At 39.8% G+C, this 20706-nt stretch overlaps 2 protein-coding genes across 4 annotated transcripts in view; one reads left to right on the plus strand and one right to left on the minus strand.

The window, feature by feature from the left end:
• Positions 1-1875: 1875 nt before the first annotated feature.
• On the minus strand, positions 1876-17249 carry uprt (uracil phosphoribosyltransferase (FUR1) homolog (S. cerevisiae)). 3 transcript variants are annotated; one of them, XM_088925308.1, is made up of 7 exons: positions 16775-17249; positions 13136-13178; positions 12095-12164; positions 11192-11254; positions 9063-9224; positions 4815-4913; positions 1876-2739 (listed from the first exon to the last, which is right to left on the minus strand). In XM_088925308.1, the coding sequence occupies exons 1-7, from the start codon at positions 17077-17079 to the stop codon at positions 2633-2635; spliced, it is 849 nt and encodes a 282-aa protein (XP_088781434.1). In that variant the 5' UTR covers positions 17080-17249; the 3' UTR covers positions 1876-2632. The 3 variants fall into 3 exon arrangements, with proteins under 3 accessions (XP_088781434.1, XP_088781433.1, XP_088781435.1); XM_088925307.1 differs by having other exon boundaries at positions 4815-4916; positions 16775-17248; XM_088925309.1 differs by lacking the exon at positions 4815-4913 and having other exon boundaries at positions 16775-17248.
• A 1786-nt stretch (positions 17250-19035) lies between these two features.
• The window catches only part of abcb7 (ATP binding cassette subfamily B member 7), a 73833-nt gene continuing 72162 nt past the window's right edge, over positions 19036-20706 (plus strand). Inside the window, exon 1 of the mRNA XM_088925752.1 lies at positions 19036-19204. Within this exon, the coding sequence (XP_088781878.1) occupies positions 19052-19204 (153 nt within the window). The 5' untranslated portion in view covers positions 19036-19051. The remainder of the gene's footprint in view (positions 19205-20706) is intronic.

Here is a 20706-nt window from a genome sequence, read left to right on the forward strand (position 1 = left end):
ATTGTTTCCCATCTTACTTCTGGTGACAAAAGCAGCTGTTATATGAAGACCACTATTCTGACTGGGGATGTGTTAATTAAGAAACATGACGATAACTACAGTAGGCTTTTATGACTGAAAAGCAAGCTAGAATTGTATACCCAGTAGTATATACCAAATCACGTACCACTTATTTGAAAATGGCTTTAGAACTTAAATCAGATATTCATCTGACTGGAGCTCAAAAGTTTTCAAGCAATGGACACTATAAGAAATTGTATGTGCTGTGCATGTATGAAAAGCTTGATATGATGTTTATGTAGTGATTTGGCAAGTATTCAAGCATCTTTCATTTGGTCTACAAATATATTTTAAAATAGATTAATTTGTGATTGTATGACACAAGTCTAGCACTTTACCATTCCATATGTTTCCTAAAGTTGAAACTATTGTAGGGGTTATTTGATTTTATACCAGTATACTGCCTTTTGTATCTAAATAACTTCAAAAAATGTTCCAGTGGTGTCTGTCAGTTTCCAGTTTAATAAACCACTGTATTTTACAAAGCACATGATTACTTAAATGGTGTGAATGCCGACAGATTTCTAGGGACCAGTGGAGCTAAGACAGTACAAAAATAATCAACACCACTGAAAAGCTTGTCTCCAATAAGAAAACAGTAAGCAATTTCAATTCACTAGATAATTGAACCAGATTGACTCATATTATGTAACCAACAACTAATACTGAATAAAAGTGATAGTGACTTTAAGTTTTGTTCAGTCTGCAAGTTCCTTTGTTTCCTCAGGAACGTCTGATTTGTAGGATATAGTCTTTAAAACTGAGTTAATTAAAAATTAACAATTTGTGCAATTTCTGGTAGGGGGAACTGTCTACCTTAAAAATTAACTGTCAGGAAGAAGGCTGGACCTGAACTTAAGCCCTGTATTTGAGTAACAGGGTCATGACACAGAGGCTTCAATCTGTGTCCATGTGGCAAACCTATTTTGTCCTGATTACCCAGAAAGGCACTGCAATTTTAGCATGTTGTTCTGTATGAATCTACTGTATAGTATGTAAACATCTGTTATTTGTTTGGGGGCTATGCAAGTGTGGTGTTCCTTCTACGTGGTGTTTTACACTTTTTGAAATGGGGGTATAAGAATAGCAAGATTTTCTTTCTCCAAAGCTTTAATGATGCAAGGCAAATCAAAATATAAATAATCATGTCTATGGAGGCTTTCCTACTGACTTCATAAACCAATATATCACATTTGTAATAAAATATTGAGGGTATTACTTAATAAAACATACGTACTGTGTTTTCTTAATGCATCGACTGGATTGTCTTTGTGGGCAAGGCTATATACAGTACCTTACACTGAAATGCCACTTCGGAAAAGGTGGAAAAATATTTTGTCTCCCCACCTTTGGATATGCTGAACTAATCACAATCCAGGTTCTGGAATTCTGGACTTTCATCCAGTGGGAATTTGTGTTCTGCTTCTACTGCCATCCTTTAATCACTTCTTGAACGTAGTTTTTAAAAGCATAAACGAGGAATTCATTTTGACGTGACATTCATGATTGCTTCAGTGATGCTATTCGTGGTAATGTACAGTAGATACTTGAGCTTAGGAACACCTGAGGCCAGAAGTAAATGCCATTTTATATAGCATTAACTGAACCAAGATAACGAAGCAGCCCTTTATTTCTCTGCACTGCTCCCAGTAATCTCCACAGTGCCATTTATAACTTGACCATTAGGCAGTTTTATTTACTATTAGGTGTATTTAGATGGGTTTTGCATTTTTGATGGCAACTTTGGAAGAAATGGCCTTCTTTAAAATATTCTTTGTGCTATCTGTGCTTTGTAATTAATCCCAACAACATCCATACATAGAACGTGTTCATTACAGAAGTTTTAATTCCATACAACAGCAAATGACACACAAATGAACTCACAACTGCTGTGTCCCCAATCATATTCTAAAGGTTGCCTCTTATCATTACCAAATTAGTTCTTCCTACCAACTACAGTACCAACTCTTTATTTTGTATGCCAGGATATCTTTGTAGAAATAAAATGTCTTGGTTTTATTAAAGCAATATTTCCTAGCAGAACATATAAACTTGCTCTGCTGTTGTCTCTGCCTGCATTAACAGATAAAAGCAATTAATTAAGATACAATTAACCAGGAGCCTGTCAAACGAAAACACTAAGAATGCAGCAGAAGTTATCTTTTGAAAGACAGTATAGTCTTCATGGCTGGCATGATTTTAAACTTTGTTTATTTAAAATTGGTGATGATAAGGGATTGAAGTAAAGTAGTGGAGAGCTATAAATAAACTTTTTAATGTGTCGCAATCAACTATATAAGACTACCGAAAGCAATAAATAAGATCAGAGCACACAGTATGCAGCAGTCCACCAAAGCACACCATTTCCTGAACACTTGTATGGAATGTGCTTATGAGAAATGCTTAACGTTGTTCCAGAGTAAATATGAGAAGGTAAGTCATAAAAAGCAAATCCAAAGAAATGCCAAATCAAGTTAAAAAAAAACTTCTTTTAAGGACAATAAAATAATACAAAAAAGCAGACAGTCAACAGAGTTATAATGGCATGTGCATTTCTAGAAGGCATCACTTATTAATCTGTCCCAAAATATTTCTGTCCAAAATGCGTGGGAGCCACAGGGTGCACCTCAGTGGTGAGGATTGTGATGTCTGGAAACTCCTGTATGATTGACTTTGCACCTGTGCAACAGAAGATAAAAATATTAACCTTGTGACCGTTTTGCTGGGTTACAACATAGAAGTGCTATGCTAAGTGGCAGTAATAGTCTGTCTTTTGTTGAAAAAGTTTAGATTTGATTAATTTTTTTCTAACATCCTCCAGCCCAATCAGAATTTCTTAATCAGCACAGCTAACTGCAATAACTCATAGTCCCTCAGGACAGATAAATATGGTTTAGGTATCAAATACAACGTATAACTTGCCACTCCGTCTGCCTCTGAACCAAGTGGAGAGCTACAGCCTCAATGACAGGACAGATGTACCACAAATATTAACAACAGCACAACTTTGCAGGTGTTGGCAAGAGCCAACTGACCCAACTGGGGGCTGAAGCTTAGACAACTGTGGTGCCAGTAGACGAGCCCAAACTCAGATTCGCACAGGCTTGGGTACAGGATGTACAGTGACAAATGCAGCTTGTAGTGGGATTCTATCCCGGCTTGTCGTAGGCTCCCAGCACAGACAGTGCCACTGCCTAGACAGCAGATAACTCCAACACACCAAAAGCCTGGGTCCTCTGCTACAGGAGAGTTAAACACTGCCAAGACTTCAGAAGAGGGTGCCATAACTTCCTCAGTGCACTGAGGCCTGCTACACAGGTACCTTTACTGGAGAAGCACATTGGGTGCAACTGTGGGCAGAGGTTTAAATAAAGCTCATTCCATTTTTTTTATACATCTGTGAGGTAGTGAGAGGTGACTTTGAGAGAAAACCACCTTTACTGGGAAAAAACTGGAATGAGCCACACCTGTTCTGATTGAGTAATTAGCACTAAGATGGAGGCAAATCCCACATGAGGGGAAGGAGCTGTCAGGTTAGGCTCTTTTCGGAGTCAGTTCATTAGGAGTCACATCTCACAGCTAATTAAGAGGCTTATATGACTGGTTAGGAGGAAATGGGTTTCAGTCTGGAAGGAGTAAGAGTGAGAGCTGCAGAGGAGAGTGTTGTTTAATGGGAATGAAATTCACAGCTATTGAATAGAGTTGGCATGGCTGACTGAAGGCATTAGCACCTGGAGGAACAGGGCAGTGCTTGGCAAGGTAGCAGCGTATTTTCTCCCCATAGATGAAAGAGATGAGATAGCACATGCTGAGTCCAGAGTACTCCTTGAGCCTTACCATCAGCAGACAGACTGATAGTCTCAGAGTGTGAGAAGTGAGAGGGAGAACACAGCAAGCCAGCTGCAGCTGTGTCAGGAATACAAGTGTTGGTTACAGAGAGGCATCCCTGGCCAAACAGGATCAGACTGGATAGATAGTTATGATAAGAGTTACAGGTTGTTAGTAAGATCTGGTGCTTAATGAGGCAGAAGAGCAAGAAACTGAGTTAGAAGTGATTTTAATAATGATGATTTCACGATTGGGTGACATTTAGTGTCTACTTGAATATTCTAATGCCCGATGGTGTTAGTGAGTAGTGACTGGTGTAGTGAAGATTAAGAATTGGGTGTCATGGCGAAAATATGAATGCTCTCATGCCTGGTAATTAAAGAAGATGGAAAAGAGCTAGTGAGAAGACCAGAATAAGTGTAAAGGGTCGTGAGTTGGTTGTAAAAGATGGAAAAGACAAGCAGACAGATGAAAACTGTGCAGGTCACCCTGAAAGGGAAACACTATGAGAGAACTAGGATCCAAGAGGGAGTCTGAAAGATGAAGGACCACTTAAACACAAAAACTAACGTAACAGACTGGGAGTGTTGTAACTGTGGTGGCATTTGTGCAGGCATTGTCACAACATAATTTTGTAATGCAACAAATTAAGTTATTTTTGCTGTGAGCAGCCTTTAAACATACTGAGTCCCTGAAGATTTTATCATAAGCACAGTGGGATTTCTATTGAAACGTTCCGGGGAGTAAAATAAATCTTTAGAGAATATCAAAAACAAAACACCTATTAAATATATCTAAAAAGATTGTTTTGTGAAAAAAATAGGGATACAAGATTTATGCCTAATTACAAAAAAAAATTAAAACTTTTAAGCAGATTCTTAGGGGACATTAAAAAGATTGACAAAATCAGATCTATAGTTACGTACCATGAGGTGTAGAGAACAGACTGAGCAGTATGATGTGTTTAGGCTGCAGACCATGCTCAATCAGTACTTTGACAGCCTCAATCACTGTGTTGCCTGTACCTGCAGCGGAGTGAAAGAGAACATAAAAGTTTACAAATAAGATTTAGGCCATTAGGCCTGTCATACTCAGCTGATTGCTTAGTAATTCAAAGGCCACATATCTAGGTCTTTGATTAGAATAAGGAAGACATCCCAGCCTAGTACAGTTGTATTCCACTTGTTACATCAGGCCTCTGTGATGTGACACCTTTTTTTGTCCTGTCCTTCTTTTGCACACTTATGTTGCTGACCCATACTGATATATCATCTTGATACAGTATACTGCAGCTTTCATTTAAAGAACTTTGAACTTTGAATTTTATTGGAGATCATCTGAAAATCTAAAAGAAACTTTATTGACATACTTTACCTTTATGTCTTCCCAGTTTGGGTTTTAACACCCTCAGAATAAATATGCCAAATAAATGACTGACATGCTAGCATTTATGTATACAGTGTATATATATTAAAAAACTTATACTGTAGGGTTGTATAGCAGCATCTGGATTTAAGTAGCAAGTGCTGGTGATGGACAAAACAGTATACTGAAAACAAGGGCTTCCATACAAGAAGGTTCATGTTAATTAAACAACAAACATTCCAGTATGCTAAGGGTCATATATACAAATGCAGGACAGACCTGTTTGTCTATAATTAGGCAAGTGTGGCTGCAAGAAGAGACCTCAGTGACATTCAAAGAGGGGGATATTGGCAGGAGCTTCGGTGACCAAGACAGCTCAATCTACTGATGTTTCATCAGTGATGTCAGCATGGAAATCCAAGGATAAGACTTTGTCAGCAAAAGGCAACAGTAGGCAGAACAGTAGGCATACTGAAAAATAGTGATATCTGTGCATGAATTCAAAGTGTAAGGTAAAATAGCTTACTAACTGAAAAATTTCAATCTGTGGCACGAGCAGCCAGTTGCATCAGAACTGTCTTCTGAGAACTCCAGAACAGGATACCCTAGTTACAGTGGTTATATACACTGGTTACAGAGCACAAACCACTTTTCACACCTAGCAAAGCACATTTAGCAGTGTAGTGGTGCAAAAAGCACAGACAATGGGATACTGAACACTGGAGAAATGTCATATGGTTATATGAATCATCCTTCACTGTGCTCTTGACACATGGATGAGTGCATATGTGGTGCCAACCCAAAGAGTTTTTCTGGATCTAGTGGTTCTGTTATGTTGTGGGGTCCATTTTCCTGGCATGGTTTAGGTGACTTATTCTTTCTGAGGGCAAGGTCATTGCTGATCAGTCCTGCAGGGAGTGTGTCTTTCAGTATAAAAGTGCACCACCCACAGAGCACATGTGGTCACCTAGTGGTTTGTAGAGCATGGCTTTGATGTTACCCAAATGTCACGGCCTTCTCAGTCACCAGATCAGAACTCAATCGAACACTTATGGGATATGCTTGAATGATGCCCAAGACAACATTTTCCCCCCTCCATCAACAAGGCATGAGGTGACTGACAGAAAGGTGACACATCCATCAGATAAGAATTCCAGACAATGGAAGACTCTCTGCCACGGCACTTATAGGCCGTATAGGATACCTGTAATGGCACTAGTAATAATTAATAATTGCTTACACTTATATAGTGCTTTTCTGGACACTCCACTCAAAGCGCTTTACAGGTAATGGGGACTCCCCTCCACCACCACCACTAATGTGCAGCATCCACCTGGATGATGCGACAGCAGCCATAGTGCACCAGAACACTCACCACACATCAGCTATCAGTGGAGAGGAGAACAGAGTAACAAAGCCAATTCATAGATGGGGATTATTAGGAGGCCACGATTGGTAAGGGCCAATGGGAAATTTGGCCAGGACACCGGGGTAACACCCCTACTCTTTACCCTGGGATTTTTAATGATCACAGAGAGTCAGAACCTCGGTTTTACGGCTCATCCGAAGGATGGCGCCTTTTGACAGTATAGTGTCCCTGTCACTATACTGGGGCATTAGGACCCACACAGACAGCAGGGTGAGCGCCCCCTACTGGCCCCACTAACACCTCTTCTAGCAGCAACCTTAGTTTTTCCCATCCAGGTACTGACAGGGCATACACCTGCTTGGGTTGCCAGCTGAGAGTTGCAGGCTGTAGTAGCTTGGTGTTTCCTTTTTTTTGTCCACTACCTGTAGCCAATAGAATCTTGTTTTATCTCTTATTTCTGGTCCAACGCAAAGTGAAGGAGAATGAAATTCTGTCAGATGCATCAGGGACCTTTTCAATTAAAATTACCCACTCCAATATGTAATTTATTTTACCACCACAAGGCAGGTAATTAATCATGATATTCTCCCAAGTCACTGACCCTGCCTGAACACTTCCAGCATTGAATTGAAAGTCAGATTTTCAACATTTACTTACCGTTTTTAAAAGCTACAGGGAAACAATCTCTGAGAAGAAATATCACACTTATACACATGTACAGTAAGTATTATTGTTCTGTTCAGTGAATCATAAGAAAATTGTCTGTCAACTGCACGTTAAACTTTAGAATGAATATCTTATATTAAATGTGTTACAGTATCTGCTACTCTTCTCTTATAGTCAGATATATTTTGGAAATTCAGCATTTAATCAGCAAGACTGAGACTTAGAAACTGCATAAAGTCTCTGAGGAGAAAATTCAGTTCTTGTAGCACATTTTTAAAATGGTTATTTGGTTAAGTTTAAAAGTAAACAAAATTCTTTTGGAAAAAAGAAAAACAGGTTATGGGCTAAAACACTAGAATAAAATTTTGCTGTTAGTGTTATTTTCCAAATGGCTTTTATTCAAATGTTATAGTCCAAATGTCCTTTATTTAAATATTCATCACCTTAATGGCCAACCAACATGATCTGTATAATTTCCCGAGATTGCTGTAATTATGTGCCTGAGTAAATGATGCTGAAAGTCGTTAAATGAGCTGCTAAGGGCAATGTGATGAATCTAATGAAAATATACCTGGCTGTTCGCACAGATGAGGAAAGTGTCATGTGAAACCATGTACTAACATTTTATTCAATGGAAAATGTATGGAAAGTAATTTTTAACTGTTAATCTTCATGCGCATAAACAAGCCAGTGGTTAGTCTTTCATTACTTTGATAAAAAAGCAAGGTAACAAGGACAGAGAAGTCAAAACGTTGATCTCAGAGGAGATCTGTCATTGCCAAACACCCTCATGATGCAAATCATCCTGATTAGCAGGGTTTTGACTAAGGTGATCACTGGACTGCACCCATTTAAGTGGCTGTGCCTTTTTTGCAGCAATCTGAATGAAGCTATAGCAGTATGAATCCCTTTTTCCACAAAGTGAGTCATATTGCCATAACAGTATTTGTACTGTTATAGCTCTTTAGCTAATACACAGTACATTCTGTGCTTGACATTCATTACTCTCTTCCTTTTCTTAGGCATTTTAAGGGCTATTAACACTCAGAAAAACATGAAATGAAAGCAAAAGTTGGATCTTAAAGTAAACAGGACCAGGCTGCCCCTGAGTGAGCCCAAGCAGTCTTGAGCCACATCCCCTCTTGATACCAACGAGTGAGCCCCAGTTCACTGCTCGTATATTTCAAGCACATTCACTATTTCATATGAAATTCTAATTACTTATAACAGGAATCAGTTCCTATGCTGTTTGTATGTCCAGATAGTCATATCTTGTATTCTAAAATCAGTGTCCCAATCCTTTGAGTGGAATCGTGTCTCATATTGTCCCCTATTTGGGTCTGACAACTCCTATTACATTGTTCTGTCCCTTCTCATGTCCCTGACACAAGCTTATTCGCTCTTGCTAAGCCTGTCTCCAGGGACACTCATGATGGATCTTGCTGTACTCAAAGATTACAATAGTAATTGCTATTTTCTTTTTGCTCGATTCATTAACAAATAAAATTCCCAAGTCACTTTTTACTCATTTTATGCTTGATAAGATTCTCGGGTTTAACCCTTAACCTCAGAAAACCAGCACAAATTAAGACATGAATTCAAAGTTTTAGGTTTTGTCCCTAGCGCGTGCAGGATGATGATAAATAGGTGATTTCTGTAATTTTGTGTGAAGGGTTGGTGAGTGATAGTCCAGACATTCCCGCTTTTCTCTGTATCCCTATAGCTCTGCACAGTATAGGCTCTGCTTAAAGCTCTAGCTGTGGGTGATACTTACTCAGTATAGGGTACATGAGCAGGACCTTCCTCCTGTAAATGTCCGGGGGAAACTTGGCATAGTAAACTTTGGCTTTTTGGGTTTCCTCGTCACTCTGAATGAGGATCTTGCCAATGCGGATGGATCTGCAGCAGTCTCGCAGTCCCTGTTCCATCGCTTCACCTGAAATCAGACAGTAACAACCAGAGCTCAAGCCTCACAGCCTTCAAAATCTGTCCTGTAAGAGGGAAACTGATCAACCAGTGTTCTGCCTTTGCCAGCCCTGCGAATTTAAAAGGTCACCTTTAAACCTGGTATCAGCAAAGCTAAACCAGTGTTTGAATTTCTTCAGAAAAAAATCAGACAGTTGCTGGAGTAGATCAGTCAATTGGTCTTTCGTCTATTGTGCTGTATAAGGCACTCTCTCTTAATTGACATGCTAAGCCAGTATCCTAATAGCTTGTAGTTATGTAAGAATTCATGTCACTGTTTGAAAGAGTACACATGAAAATGAACCAATTCTTGGTTCCAGGTCTAATGAAAGTTCCCACTGTAGTTTAATTCAAGTAATTCCTAACATCTCTACCTTATTCGCTTTGCTTTGAACAACTTCACAAAATGGCTGCCATGTACCTCTGAGAGGGGACAGCAATTTTACTGGTGGACAAAATAAGTCCCTTTCTGTCTGAGAAGTGCCTTGGGTTCCTTTAGAATTGATTTGGAATGGAAGATAATAGTTATAATTACTAGTAAATGCTCTGGGATCCTTTTTGGGAGGGTGCAAATGCAGTTATTTGCACTAATGACCACTTTATCGAGTCATATATGTACTACAAATAGACTAACAATTATTTGATCTTATACCTCTGATGTTACTTTTAATGGAGAGGCAGTTTTTGTGTCGTGTGTTTATTATAGCTCTCACTTAGTAACTAAACACTTTGAAGGAGATTGCTCCTTTTCTGAATTAATATTTTAAGTTCTGTATTCATTAAGGGCAAATTGATATAATTGGTTTTCTATCCTCTAATAGCAAGGTAGGTCTTAAAAAGGATGAATTTAACAGTGGTTGTAACCAGACAAACATGCAACATTAATTCTCACTTCAAACCATACTTAAGTAACCAAGAAAAAGGCAAGATATTCAAGATAAGGTTTCCCACATCTGTAGCCGCAGGCTGCAGATACTATAGCTCTTTCATTTACATGTACTGAACTGTGAGAGACAAACCTTTTTGTCCCTTTTCTTTCTTAAAATTTGGAATGAAGAACTATTTTTATGTTTATGCTACCAGTTTGATGAAGTTCACATTAGAGAGTGGCACTTAAGGAATCTCAAATTTAGCAAATGAATGAAATGGATGAGATCTCTAGGTTACAGAGTCAAAGTTTCACTGTGTGCTAAAACCTCTACTGGATGAAATACTCAAGACACCCCTCACAAGTCTTCCTTATACATTTCTCATTCATATGAGATATTTGGGAAATACAGGAGTTGCCAAAAAGTCTATTTGTGGTTAAGTTTCTCTCGGTTTGTCAGTGCAGGAACTGTAAAATTGAGAAAAATGTTGCTTTGGGCATTGAGCTGCAAACTCAACGTAGGAGCAAACAAAATGGGCTTAGAAAAAATCTAAAATCTTCCACTTTTGCTAAAAAACCTGTCCCTATTTTGTCACAATATGGCCTTTTTCTTTATGTTCATTCACCACAATTTCAGTATTAAAGACAAAGATAGAGAAGGGATGAGCCAGATCAGATTATTCAAGACCAATAACCGCGTTCCAGAAACCCAGAAAATTTTTCTTTCAGCTCAGATGCTCTCAAAATGACTGATGTTTAGAATTTACCAAAGTTTTTTTGGTGGCTGAACATTAATTATGGTGATTTTTTTGCATTAAAATTAGGCGCTAAAATGACATTGATGAAGACCCGCAGAATGTTAAAATCCCAAAAAGATCACGGGATCACCTTATTTCCATCGCTATAATATTGCATCAAGATTATACTCGATGAGAAAGCAGGTCGGACTAATTTGGTTTCCAGCTGACCTTGGATGAATAGACACCAATCACTGACAAGACCAGACAGAATAAAGGCTATCAGCTTGCAGTGCTCTTTTCCCTTTAGGTTCTAGTTGACTAAAATCTTACCGCTTCTCATGATACTGACGCCACAGTTGCCCTTTTCAAACTTGACCCCGTCATACTTGTGCCCTAAGGAAAGAGAAAGGATGACTGTGAACTGAGGTGCTGGAGTCTAATGTTCAGCCTCACCACTCACCATCCTGGGCAAGTCAGGCAATCCACTTATTTTTTCAGTAACATGAATATTATCAAACCAAATCAATCACAAGGGTAAGGTAAACTCCTCTCATGCGAAAATATGGTTAGAGGGTGCTTTCTGAATGCATGTCTGAAGACACCTTGTGTGAGCACATTAGCCATGAACATTTACATCTACTGTATGATTCACTTCACCATCTAAAAATTGCATTGAGAAACTGCTTTCCACCACAGGTGGGACAGGTTAAGCAAAAACAATTCCATTTTTTTTTACTTTAGAAACTGATCCTGCATCACTGGCTCAATAAACAGAATTTTATATATACCCAAAAACGAGTGAAGTGATTGTGCCCAAAGTATAGGGTGAGCGGGGTTCATTGTGTGCTGTCTCACCTGTAGAGGTAGTGACTGTGCCCATAGTGTAGGGTGAGTGAAGTTGATTGTGTGCTCTCTCACCTGTGGGGGTAGTGACTGTGCCCACAGAGTAGGGTGAGTGGGGTGGATTGTGTGCTGGCTCACCTGTGAGGGTAGTGACTGTGACCACAGTGTATGGTGAGTGGGGCGGATTGTGTGCTGGCTCACCTGTGGGGGTAGTGACTGTGACCACAGTGTATGGTGAGTGGGGTTGATTGCATGCTCTCTCACCTGTGGGTGTCGTGACTGTGCCCACACTGTAGGGTGAGTGAGGTTGATTGTGTGCTCTCTCACCTGTGGGGGTAGTGACTGTGCCCACACTGTAGGGTGAGTGGGGACGATTTTGTGCCATCTCACCTGTTGGGGTAGTGACTGTGCACTCAGTGTAGGGCAGCTGATTGAGTCCTTCTTCCACCACTAGCCTGATCTGTAGGACAAGAAACAGATTCAACACTCTAGTAAAAGAAAAGTGTGATGAGGCAGGACAGATGCAACTCACAGAGTCTGGGGTGCTTAACTTATTAAAATATTCTCATGACATCACTGCAACCATATCTGTACCCAGACTTTGACCTTTCATCTTCTTCCTCCCCTAAATAAAACAATAAAAGGTAAACCCTCCTATATTGTGGAAGATATCCATTCTCCTGCTTCTTTACACAAGGGACATTTTTTTGTTGTTGTTTTCAATTAACTCACCCTAGTACAGTACTGTACTGCACATTACACTACATTCAGTATTGAAGAATCACTGTTAGGTAGAACTGCCTTTGATTGTCAGTTCAGATTTCAAATAGGTCAAGCTATTTCTGTATAAGAAGTTATGTACTCTGTAGTTTGCTCTTATGAGAGATTTAAAACAACAATACAATTTTCTTGTTGTACAAAAAACAAGCAATAAATATTACAGCAAGTGTGGTATGGTGAATAGCTATGTGGTGTTTTGGGGAAGATCTACCATTGAACATCAGACAGGCACAACCAAAAGATCTGATGCTGAGAGCTGTTTGCAGGAATGTATAGACATTTGGAATCTGCTGGTTTTGGTTGCTTATCAATTCATCGTTCATGATGTCTATATGATAAGGAAAACAAAGGGGGTGTGACTGACAGCACTGACAGGGTCTAGACCAGTTTCCACTTTTCTTTCCTGTCAGACATGTGGATGCAACTTTTCTTCTTAGTTTAGCGAAAGATGAAATGGAGGAATTTGTTCCTTGCGAGTGTGATTTTTAAAGAGGCCCAGGTAAGCAACAAGCTACTGATCAGACATCCACCAAAATGAAGACTTCGGAGGAAATCCTTGCTTCAAGAGGCTGTCAGCTTTAATTCAAATCAAAGCAAGTGACAACCATTACAACGCACGAAAGAACTTGAAAATACTGATTGTTATCTTACCAGTCGATCAGCACAAAATACAAAATCCCCTCTGCTGGTTGTCCTATAAGGGAACAAAAAAATTATTGGAAGACAGCAACTTCTCCCATGCTGCTCCTGTTTAAACTGTTTGTTACTTCCCTGTCTCTGATATCTCTACAGTATGTCCAGCATCTCCATCACTCAGCCCCCTCCTGTCTCCAATCTACCCTCTCTCCCTATTCCACCTCTAACCCTTTCTGCCACATCTGCTCATTCTCCTCCAACAACGTCAAACAGTAAAGATCACAACTGTACCACCTCTGTCGTACTGCCCAGTGACTTCTCATAACTGACATCTTCACACTCACTTACAAATCCTGTTGTCTTTCTATGTCCTGCTGCCTAGGTTACTCCTCCAGCATTTGACTGCTGAACTCTCTTCTTCAGCATGCCTTATCTCCAGCCTTAATGTATTGTCACTAATCCATTGCTGTCGAAGCTGTATTTTGCCTGTTACTGCATTTATGATTCATTACATAGTTAAACTGCTGTAGTCTGTAATTTGTAAGAGATCTTACTTTGGCACGGTAGTGCAGTGGTTAGAATTGCTGCCTTGAAGCATTGAAGCCCAAGGCTCATCAGGCTCATCCGTTCCTGGCATATTATTTGTGTGGAGTTTGGATGTTCTCCCCAAGTTCCAACCCAACTGGGTTTCCTTCAGGAGCTTTAGTTTCTTCCCACAGTCCAAAGACATAATGGTAGTTAAAATTTGCTCTGGTGTGAGTAGGTGTGTGCTTGTATCTATGTGTGCACTGTCATGGACTGGCATCTCATCCAGGGTGTATCCTGCCTTGAGCCTGTTGCAATTGTAGTTGTGGGAGCGGAAGAGGGAAATAGAGATCCTTTCGTAAAGTACTGTATATACTACCAAGGCTTTAAATGAATGAAGGTGTAAGAGGAAAGCTGGGTAATGTCAAGAGAATGCTGGTTTGTCCCGAGGCATTTCTAAATATACCTTATGAACCATTACACTGCTTTCTGTGAAAGGCCAGCTCTACAGTAGCACAACCGAGTTACAGAGCTTCTGAAACACTAAGGCGCTTATTGTAAACTGAAACTGCCAAAGCCCAATTTTCTTGATGGCAACTAAGTAGCATTTCTACTCCTGCTGTACCATAAAATAATGCAGTCCAGTAACAGTGTATATCTATAAGCCTCTAAAACTAAAAATGACAAGCACAGGAATTTTAGCTTCAGCATCAATATTACAGTGCTCTAATGTATGCACAAGCAACATTTTAATGGTGCTGCCCTATTTAGAAAAAATGACCCATTCGCGCTTAGGTGCAAAGTTTCTTAATTAATTACTTGCAATTAATGTTTCCAGACAAGTATCTGGAAGCTGACCCTCTCTCTGGTGTGTTTTATGCAATTGGATGTAGATGACAGTCTACAGATAATTGGATGTCTATTCTTTTTCACTTACTTTTGACAGGTAAAATCTGTCGTCTACTATGGCCATCAGGCTTCGAGGCTGCCATAATGTATTCTCACAGGATCTCAATTTTCCCAAAGGCACGTCTTCCGCTAGGTGAATCATGTTCTGATGGTAAAATCTATATTTCTTTAATCCCAAAACTTTTTTCACTGGCCTTTTCCAGAGAACGTCGTCCCACTTTTTTATAGCAAATGAAACTTGGGAAAGGCAGATGCTGTACGCATCCCCCTAATCCATGCCTGTCCAGATCACAGGTGGGGCTGTAAGTGTTAAAGGGGGTCTACAACCATTTTTTTAATAAGTCCTTGGATGGGCCAGACCTCGAAGTTGTATGGCTACACAATTGTTCGAAATCCATCCATTTTCTAACCTCTTCATCCAATACAGGATCACGGACGCAAACAAGCAAACACTCACAATCTATTTGGACTGTTGGAGGAAACTGGGGCACTCAGAGGAAACCCACGCAAACACGGGGAGAACCTGCTAACTCCTCAAAGATAGCACCCCATGTATCGAACCCCTGCCCCCAGTGTGCTGAGGCAGCAATTTTAACCTTTGTGCCACTATGCCAAGCCTGTTTAAAATCATGAAAGCCTTGTCACTGTGAACAGCTTACACAATCTGGACTGCTCATGCCTCCCCACCACACTCCTTTATTTATATCTCACTGATAGGTCCAGTCATTAGCTAGGCAGGGGTGGGTAGCTCCACTTCTCCAGTTGCAGAGCCCTCTTGTTTCATTTCCCCTTCTGATCTTAATTAACATCAACTAATGATGACGCTGTAACTGGTTTTGTAAAACCAGCAAAACTCCAGCTTCCAAAAGACTGGAGTTGATCAAACTTATTTGAATTCAGTTATGAGACGTGAAACAAGCCTTAAAATCCATGATTACTTTAACGCTCATTAGCCCGTTCAGAACAAATTCACAGTGTGTATGAATTATGTTTTTTTATATATAGAAAAGAACACAGTAAAGATATTTTAACCTTGTAAAGTTAAAGAAGAGCAACAATAACTAATGCTGCTCTCGGGGAACTGTTGTATATGGGCAGCTTGAGGGAGTTAAATCTCTTCAGTCTTAGAACAGAGGAGACAGAGGAAATTTGATCCAGATACACAAAAATCCTAACAGGCAGAGATACAGTAGGTTCAATATGGGGGACTTTTTCACACTAGGTAATGAAACAAGGACACAGGGTCACAATTGAAAACTCAAGAAGAATATAGGATGGAGAATAGAAAACACTTCTTTACTCAAGGAGTGTCTGGAACAGACTTCCCAGACATGTTATTGATGCCCAAACTCTGGCCAAAATGAGAGATTCACTCAGCTACAGTACCATTAATATAGTAAACTACCATTTATATAGTGCCCATTCTTTATAGAAAGGCAATGCAAGGCTCATGAGCAAAAAGAAAAAAAAAATATGTACTGTATCAGAACCACCAAAATGTCTGTACTATGTGATCTTAGGCAGTGGTTATTATATGTGAAATTCGGGATGTGATCTAATTATGGGAGGTGAGAATGACTACAGTATGTACATTGTTCTAGCTCCTTTATAAAACAATATGTTTACTTATTATACTGGAATGATGCCAGTAGTGCATTTATAATTTTAACTCTTGTAAAGTCTTTCATACTCTGTTCGCAATGGGTTAAATGATTTCCTCGGTGGATTTCAATTCAGCCCCAGAAAGATATACAGTGGTATCAGTATGCCAAGCGCGTGCGGCAGCGGTGGACACAGCTGTGTGCGCGCGTCATACAGGTGACGTCGGCTATAGATTAGACCAAACGAGGCTGTCAAAAGACACAAAAGGACATTAAATTGCAATATCGAATCCTACATCACCAATTACAAAAAAAAAATGAATTGGCATTAGATTCTAGTGGTACATTAATAAATGTGACTTTGTTAACCGTGACTTTGAGGTGACATAGAAAATATTATTCGAGTTTAAGGTTATTCTTTAAATTCACAGGTTCCTACAGGACGGTCTACCTGAACAAAAACTACATAACCCATCCTCGCATCCTGGTTACCTCCTGTCTCAACTGTAATGCCCTGGTTTGAGTCCTGCTCACCCTGCTACCGTCCGGCCGACCAGTGACGTTCACAATCGCGTCAAGATAAGAGAATCAGACCGAAAGCACATCCTAGAATACTCACTTATCTCTAATGATGGTCTGTAATTCTCGGATTTGATCATTTAGAGGTAGAAGTTTCAACTGCGGCCCGATCTGCCGAAGTGCTTCACCGCTGATATCCGTCTGACAGGGGTCAGGGACTTCCTCAGCCTCTGTATTACACACAGGCGAGTCGCTACTGCCGGAGCTGCCGTTACTGCTAGCAAACCTGACCTGCTTCGTGCTGCTTATCACAGCGTTCTCTTGGTTAGCAGTGCTACTCAGCTGCTGGTTATGGCAAGGCATGATCTTCTCCGTGGCAATGCTGATGTCAGTACAGGTTTCCATAGAACAGGAACTAGTGCCCGTCTGTTGTGTAGCCGTGCTACTGGGTTTTGGCTTTCAATAAAAAAGACAAATAGCAACAAATAAAACAACGTGTCCCCGCAGCCATTGAAGAGGTCTCGGTGACATCAATGCGGCGGGCAGCGCGTAGCTAGAGAGCAGTACAGGCTGTAACAGGATGTGCGATCACTGTGTAGAATACTCTCTGAGTGGCTAGGACTCCAGTCAATCACGGGGAACCCAGTTTTGGTAATAAATATAATAAAATAAGTCGCTCTTTAAAAAAGAGGAATGCTGTACGTACTTTTAAACACAGAGAGGATAGTACAGTGCAATATTTCACTTGTAACACAGCACTATTCCAATAGATATGCATGAATACCACAAGCTACGTTAAAACCCCGAACTGGAACACCGCATCGATCGCGCTGGAATGAGCTGGCTCTGTCTTCCTGTCGATTGCATTGACAGTTCTGCCCTCGTTGAGTGTCGCCTAAACATGCCTTTGTGCAAAGAGTCGTTTTGCACGTGTGGTTACAGTCTCCAGAAATGGCGACATCACTTAGTAAAGTAAGTTACATCCCACTCCATAAAGGGTGAATGCAACAAACTGTCCGGGTTATTGGGAATAAAAGATGTTTAATTTAATGCTAGATTTGTCAGATTATTGTCAGATTACATGTAGTCATGTTCTTGCTTTAAACTAGTGTTGTTTATTGTCCTGTCATAACCATGTTTGATCATAATAACTTTTTTGTATTATTCTTATTGTTTTAAATATATATAAGTGTATAGTGTGTTCTTGTTGACTTCCAGTTCCGATTTTTTTAAAACCCAGTTTATTACAGCCTATATTTTAAGGAGACACTTTGAATTATATCTGTAAGGTAATAAGGTTAACTGGTAAATAGCTTAAACCAGTTCATACCAATAAATATCAGTTCAGAGCATTCACCCATTTTCTTATCACTTTTATCCAGTTCAGGATAATGGGGGAACTGGAGCTTATACTGTTAAGCAAAGGGTGCAAGGCAGGATGCACCCTGGGAAAAACTGGTGTAAAAGTGCACACACACTCACAACAGGGCCCATTTTACCACGTTGTTTTTGGACTGTGGGAGGAAACCCATGTGAACACAGGGAGAACATACAAACTCCACACAGACAGCACCCCAGGTCCAGAGTTGAACCCAGGGCCTCAGCACAATGAAGTGGCAATGCTTACCACAGTGGCACCTTGCAACCCCAGTTCAGACCAATAGAAACCATTAGCTTATTTATATTGGATGCAACTGGAATTTCCAGTAGGAATGTCTCTGTAAAAAAAAGAACTTGATCTCAAGGAGACATCCTTGCTAAATTAAGGTTATATAACTATAAAAATGGGACCACTCAAAGACAGTCCTTGCACTGTGACTAGGTTAGTTCCAAGTTTCTGATGATCTTGGAATAGGATCTGTTGACCTTTAGGTACGTTTTTAATATTTTGAATTTTAAATGAATACTATAATTTGTATTGCTATTATATATTTTAGTTGATTTATAAAAAAGAGATTTTATTTGAATAATACCTCCAGCCCTGGTTTCCAAAAAACATGGAACAGGGCTACCTCTACCTAACGCAATCCTTCAGTCTGGAATAAACTAACTAGAGGACAGCCTATACTGAACTCATAACACACCTTAAAATAGTTACCACCTCACTGATCCTGCAATTTTAGCATCATGATTAAATAGCGTTATCGTTAAATACATAAATACACCGGCATATCTTCCATTGACAAAATTCGTCGCTTTCATAATCGGAAACTACAAAGGATGGGTCGCCATCTTGGCTCATTTTCATCAAAAACACTCCACGGACTGTTCGTCCTCCCATTGAGCCAACATGGAGTCAGTTTCTTGATAGGGGCAAGCTACACCATATCCCATAATACTTCAGTCACTTGCCTAAATTGCCTCTTTTTCGTTCAACATGGCGCTGTTGGTAGGTTCACTGAAATGTGGATTTTACTTTCAGAGGAGAAAACTGGCACTTTTACTACAACAGACTAGCTCCTATCATGTTCTAAAACATCACAACGGCCAGAAGAACAGGACATATAATCTACAGCAGAAGACATGCCAGGTAAGAGCAGCACGGGCAGCATGAATTCACAAGGACAGTAACACAGGGACGAACAAATGAGGTTGTAAAGTTATGTTGAAGTGCAACATAATTTCGTGTCATAGCAATTGTTACGTAGCTTACAAAGCAAGAAGTGTGAGTTAAACGTATGAGGAACATTGGGGTCCAATTGCATTTAAATTGATTTAGAGCTGAATTAAAAGTTGTTACTATTTAGCTCAGTGTTGCGATTTATTAAATATGAGGACTAATATTTTTGTGTAGGAAGGGATTGATAGTATGCAACCAGTTGTATATTATCTGAAGTTATTCAGAAAAAGTTTTTTCTATCAGGGAGATTCTTGGCTGTTAATAGTGGGTGTTTGTTTAACGTTGCCCTTCGGACCATTCGGTGTTTGTTTAACGTTTTACCATCGGTGTAATTTTCTTTACCTCAAATCCTTAACCCGCAATTAGACCCGCAGTGTTTGCAATGTGTGTCCGTCATCACTATTTACAAAAAAGAATAATGTAATTCTGACCAGTGTTAGAGTTGCGCTGACTTTGCCATCTGGCTTGGCGTTTATTTTGGTGGTAGGGAAAAAACGCTATTAGAAATGCCGTTTTCTTCCGGTTGTTATAGGTCATCTATAGATCATCTTTATAACACTTGATTGTTCCGGTGCAGGAAAGTATCCGATCCGTGTTGCGAAACAGAAAAGCGTGGAAAATGTAATATTACACTACCACCGGTGTAGGTGGTCAGGCGACCTCGTATCACATGACATTCCTATCACAACAAGGCTTGTTCACATTTTGCAACTTGTAATTGGAGATAAGGTACAATGCACTCCTAAAAGTGGAGCTACTGCTCCGAGGTGATGAAATTCGTATTGCATGTACTTACCTACAGGCGTTATACTGTATAACGCATGACAGACGCTGTTTCTGAAAGCGTGCAGTTTTCTAGTCCCATAGAGCTGTTGGGTCAATTATTTCTTCAGACCAGTTTATGTATAGACTCCAGTACAGTATGTATATCAAACTCTTATGGAACAAGTAATATCCTTCTTCTCCACAGCCAACACGTTGTTTCCTTTCTTCTCTCTTCAGCTTGGAATAAACCTATTACTTGTTCCTTTGCAACCTACACATGCTGACGCAGCTACCCACCTGAACTATATATCTCTTATGTCTAGGCAACAAAAAACTGGTTTAGCTGCAGGAACCTGAATAATGAGTAAACTTTGAATTACTTCTTTCCAGCACTAGTCCTGGACAACTTGTGCTGGTTCCAGCAGTGGTGGAAAAAAGCTGCTGTAAAGAATCACGTTTAGATTTTTTTTTAAATCATCTGCTTGAGGTATTTTTTTACATCAATAAATATAGCTTAAGATCTTGATTTGGAACAAAATTATAGAGTTGACTTTCCTTGATTGTATTGATATAGTTGTAATGTAAATTCTGTGTGGGGTTTGAGTTTTATATTTTCTATTATTGCTTCTGAAGTGAGTTTTTCTGGA

The sequence above is a fragment of the Atractosteus spatula genome, chromosome 9 (genome assembly GCF_055471065.1).
Source record: "Atractosteus spatula isolate fAtrSpa1 chromosome 9, fAtrSpa1.hap1, whole genome shotgun sequence".
NCBI lineage: Eukaryota > Metazoa > Chordata > Actinopteri > Semionotiformes > Lepisosteidae > Atractosteus > Atractosteus spatula.

Excerpts from the sequence above, each read along its gene's own strand:
- uprt (XM_088925307.1), bottom strand. The coding sequence starts at position 17,079 with ATGGAAACCTGTACTGACATCAGCATTGCCACGGAGAAGATCATGCCT. Across the intron at positions 4,917-9,062 it reads GCTCATGTACCCTATACTGA|CAGGTACAGGCAACACAGTG; the intron begins GTAAGTATCACC and ends TTCACTCCGCTG. Across the intron at positions 2,740-4,814 it reads TCTGTTCTCTACACCTCATG|GTGCAAAGTCAATCATACAG; the intron begins GTACGTAACTAT and ends TCTGTTGCACAG.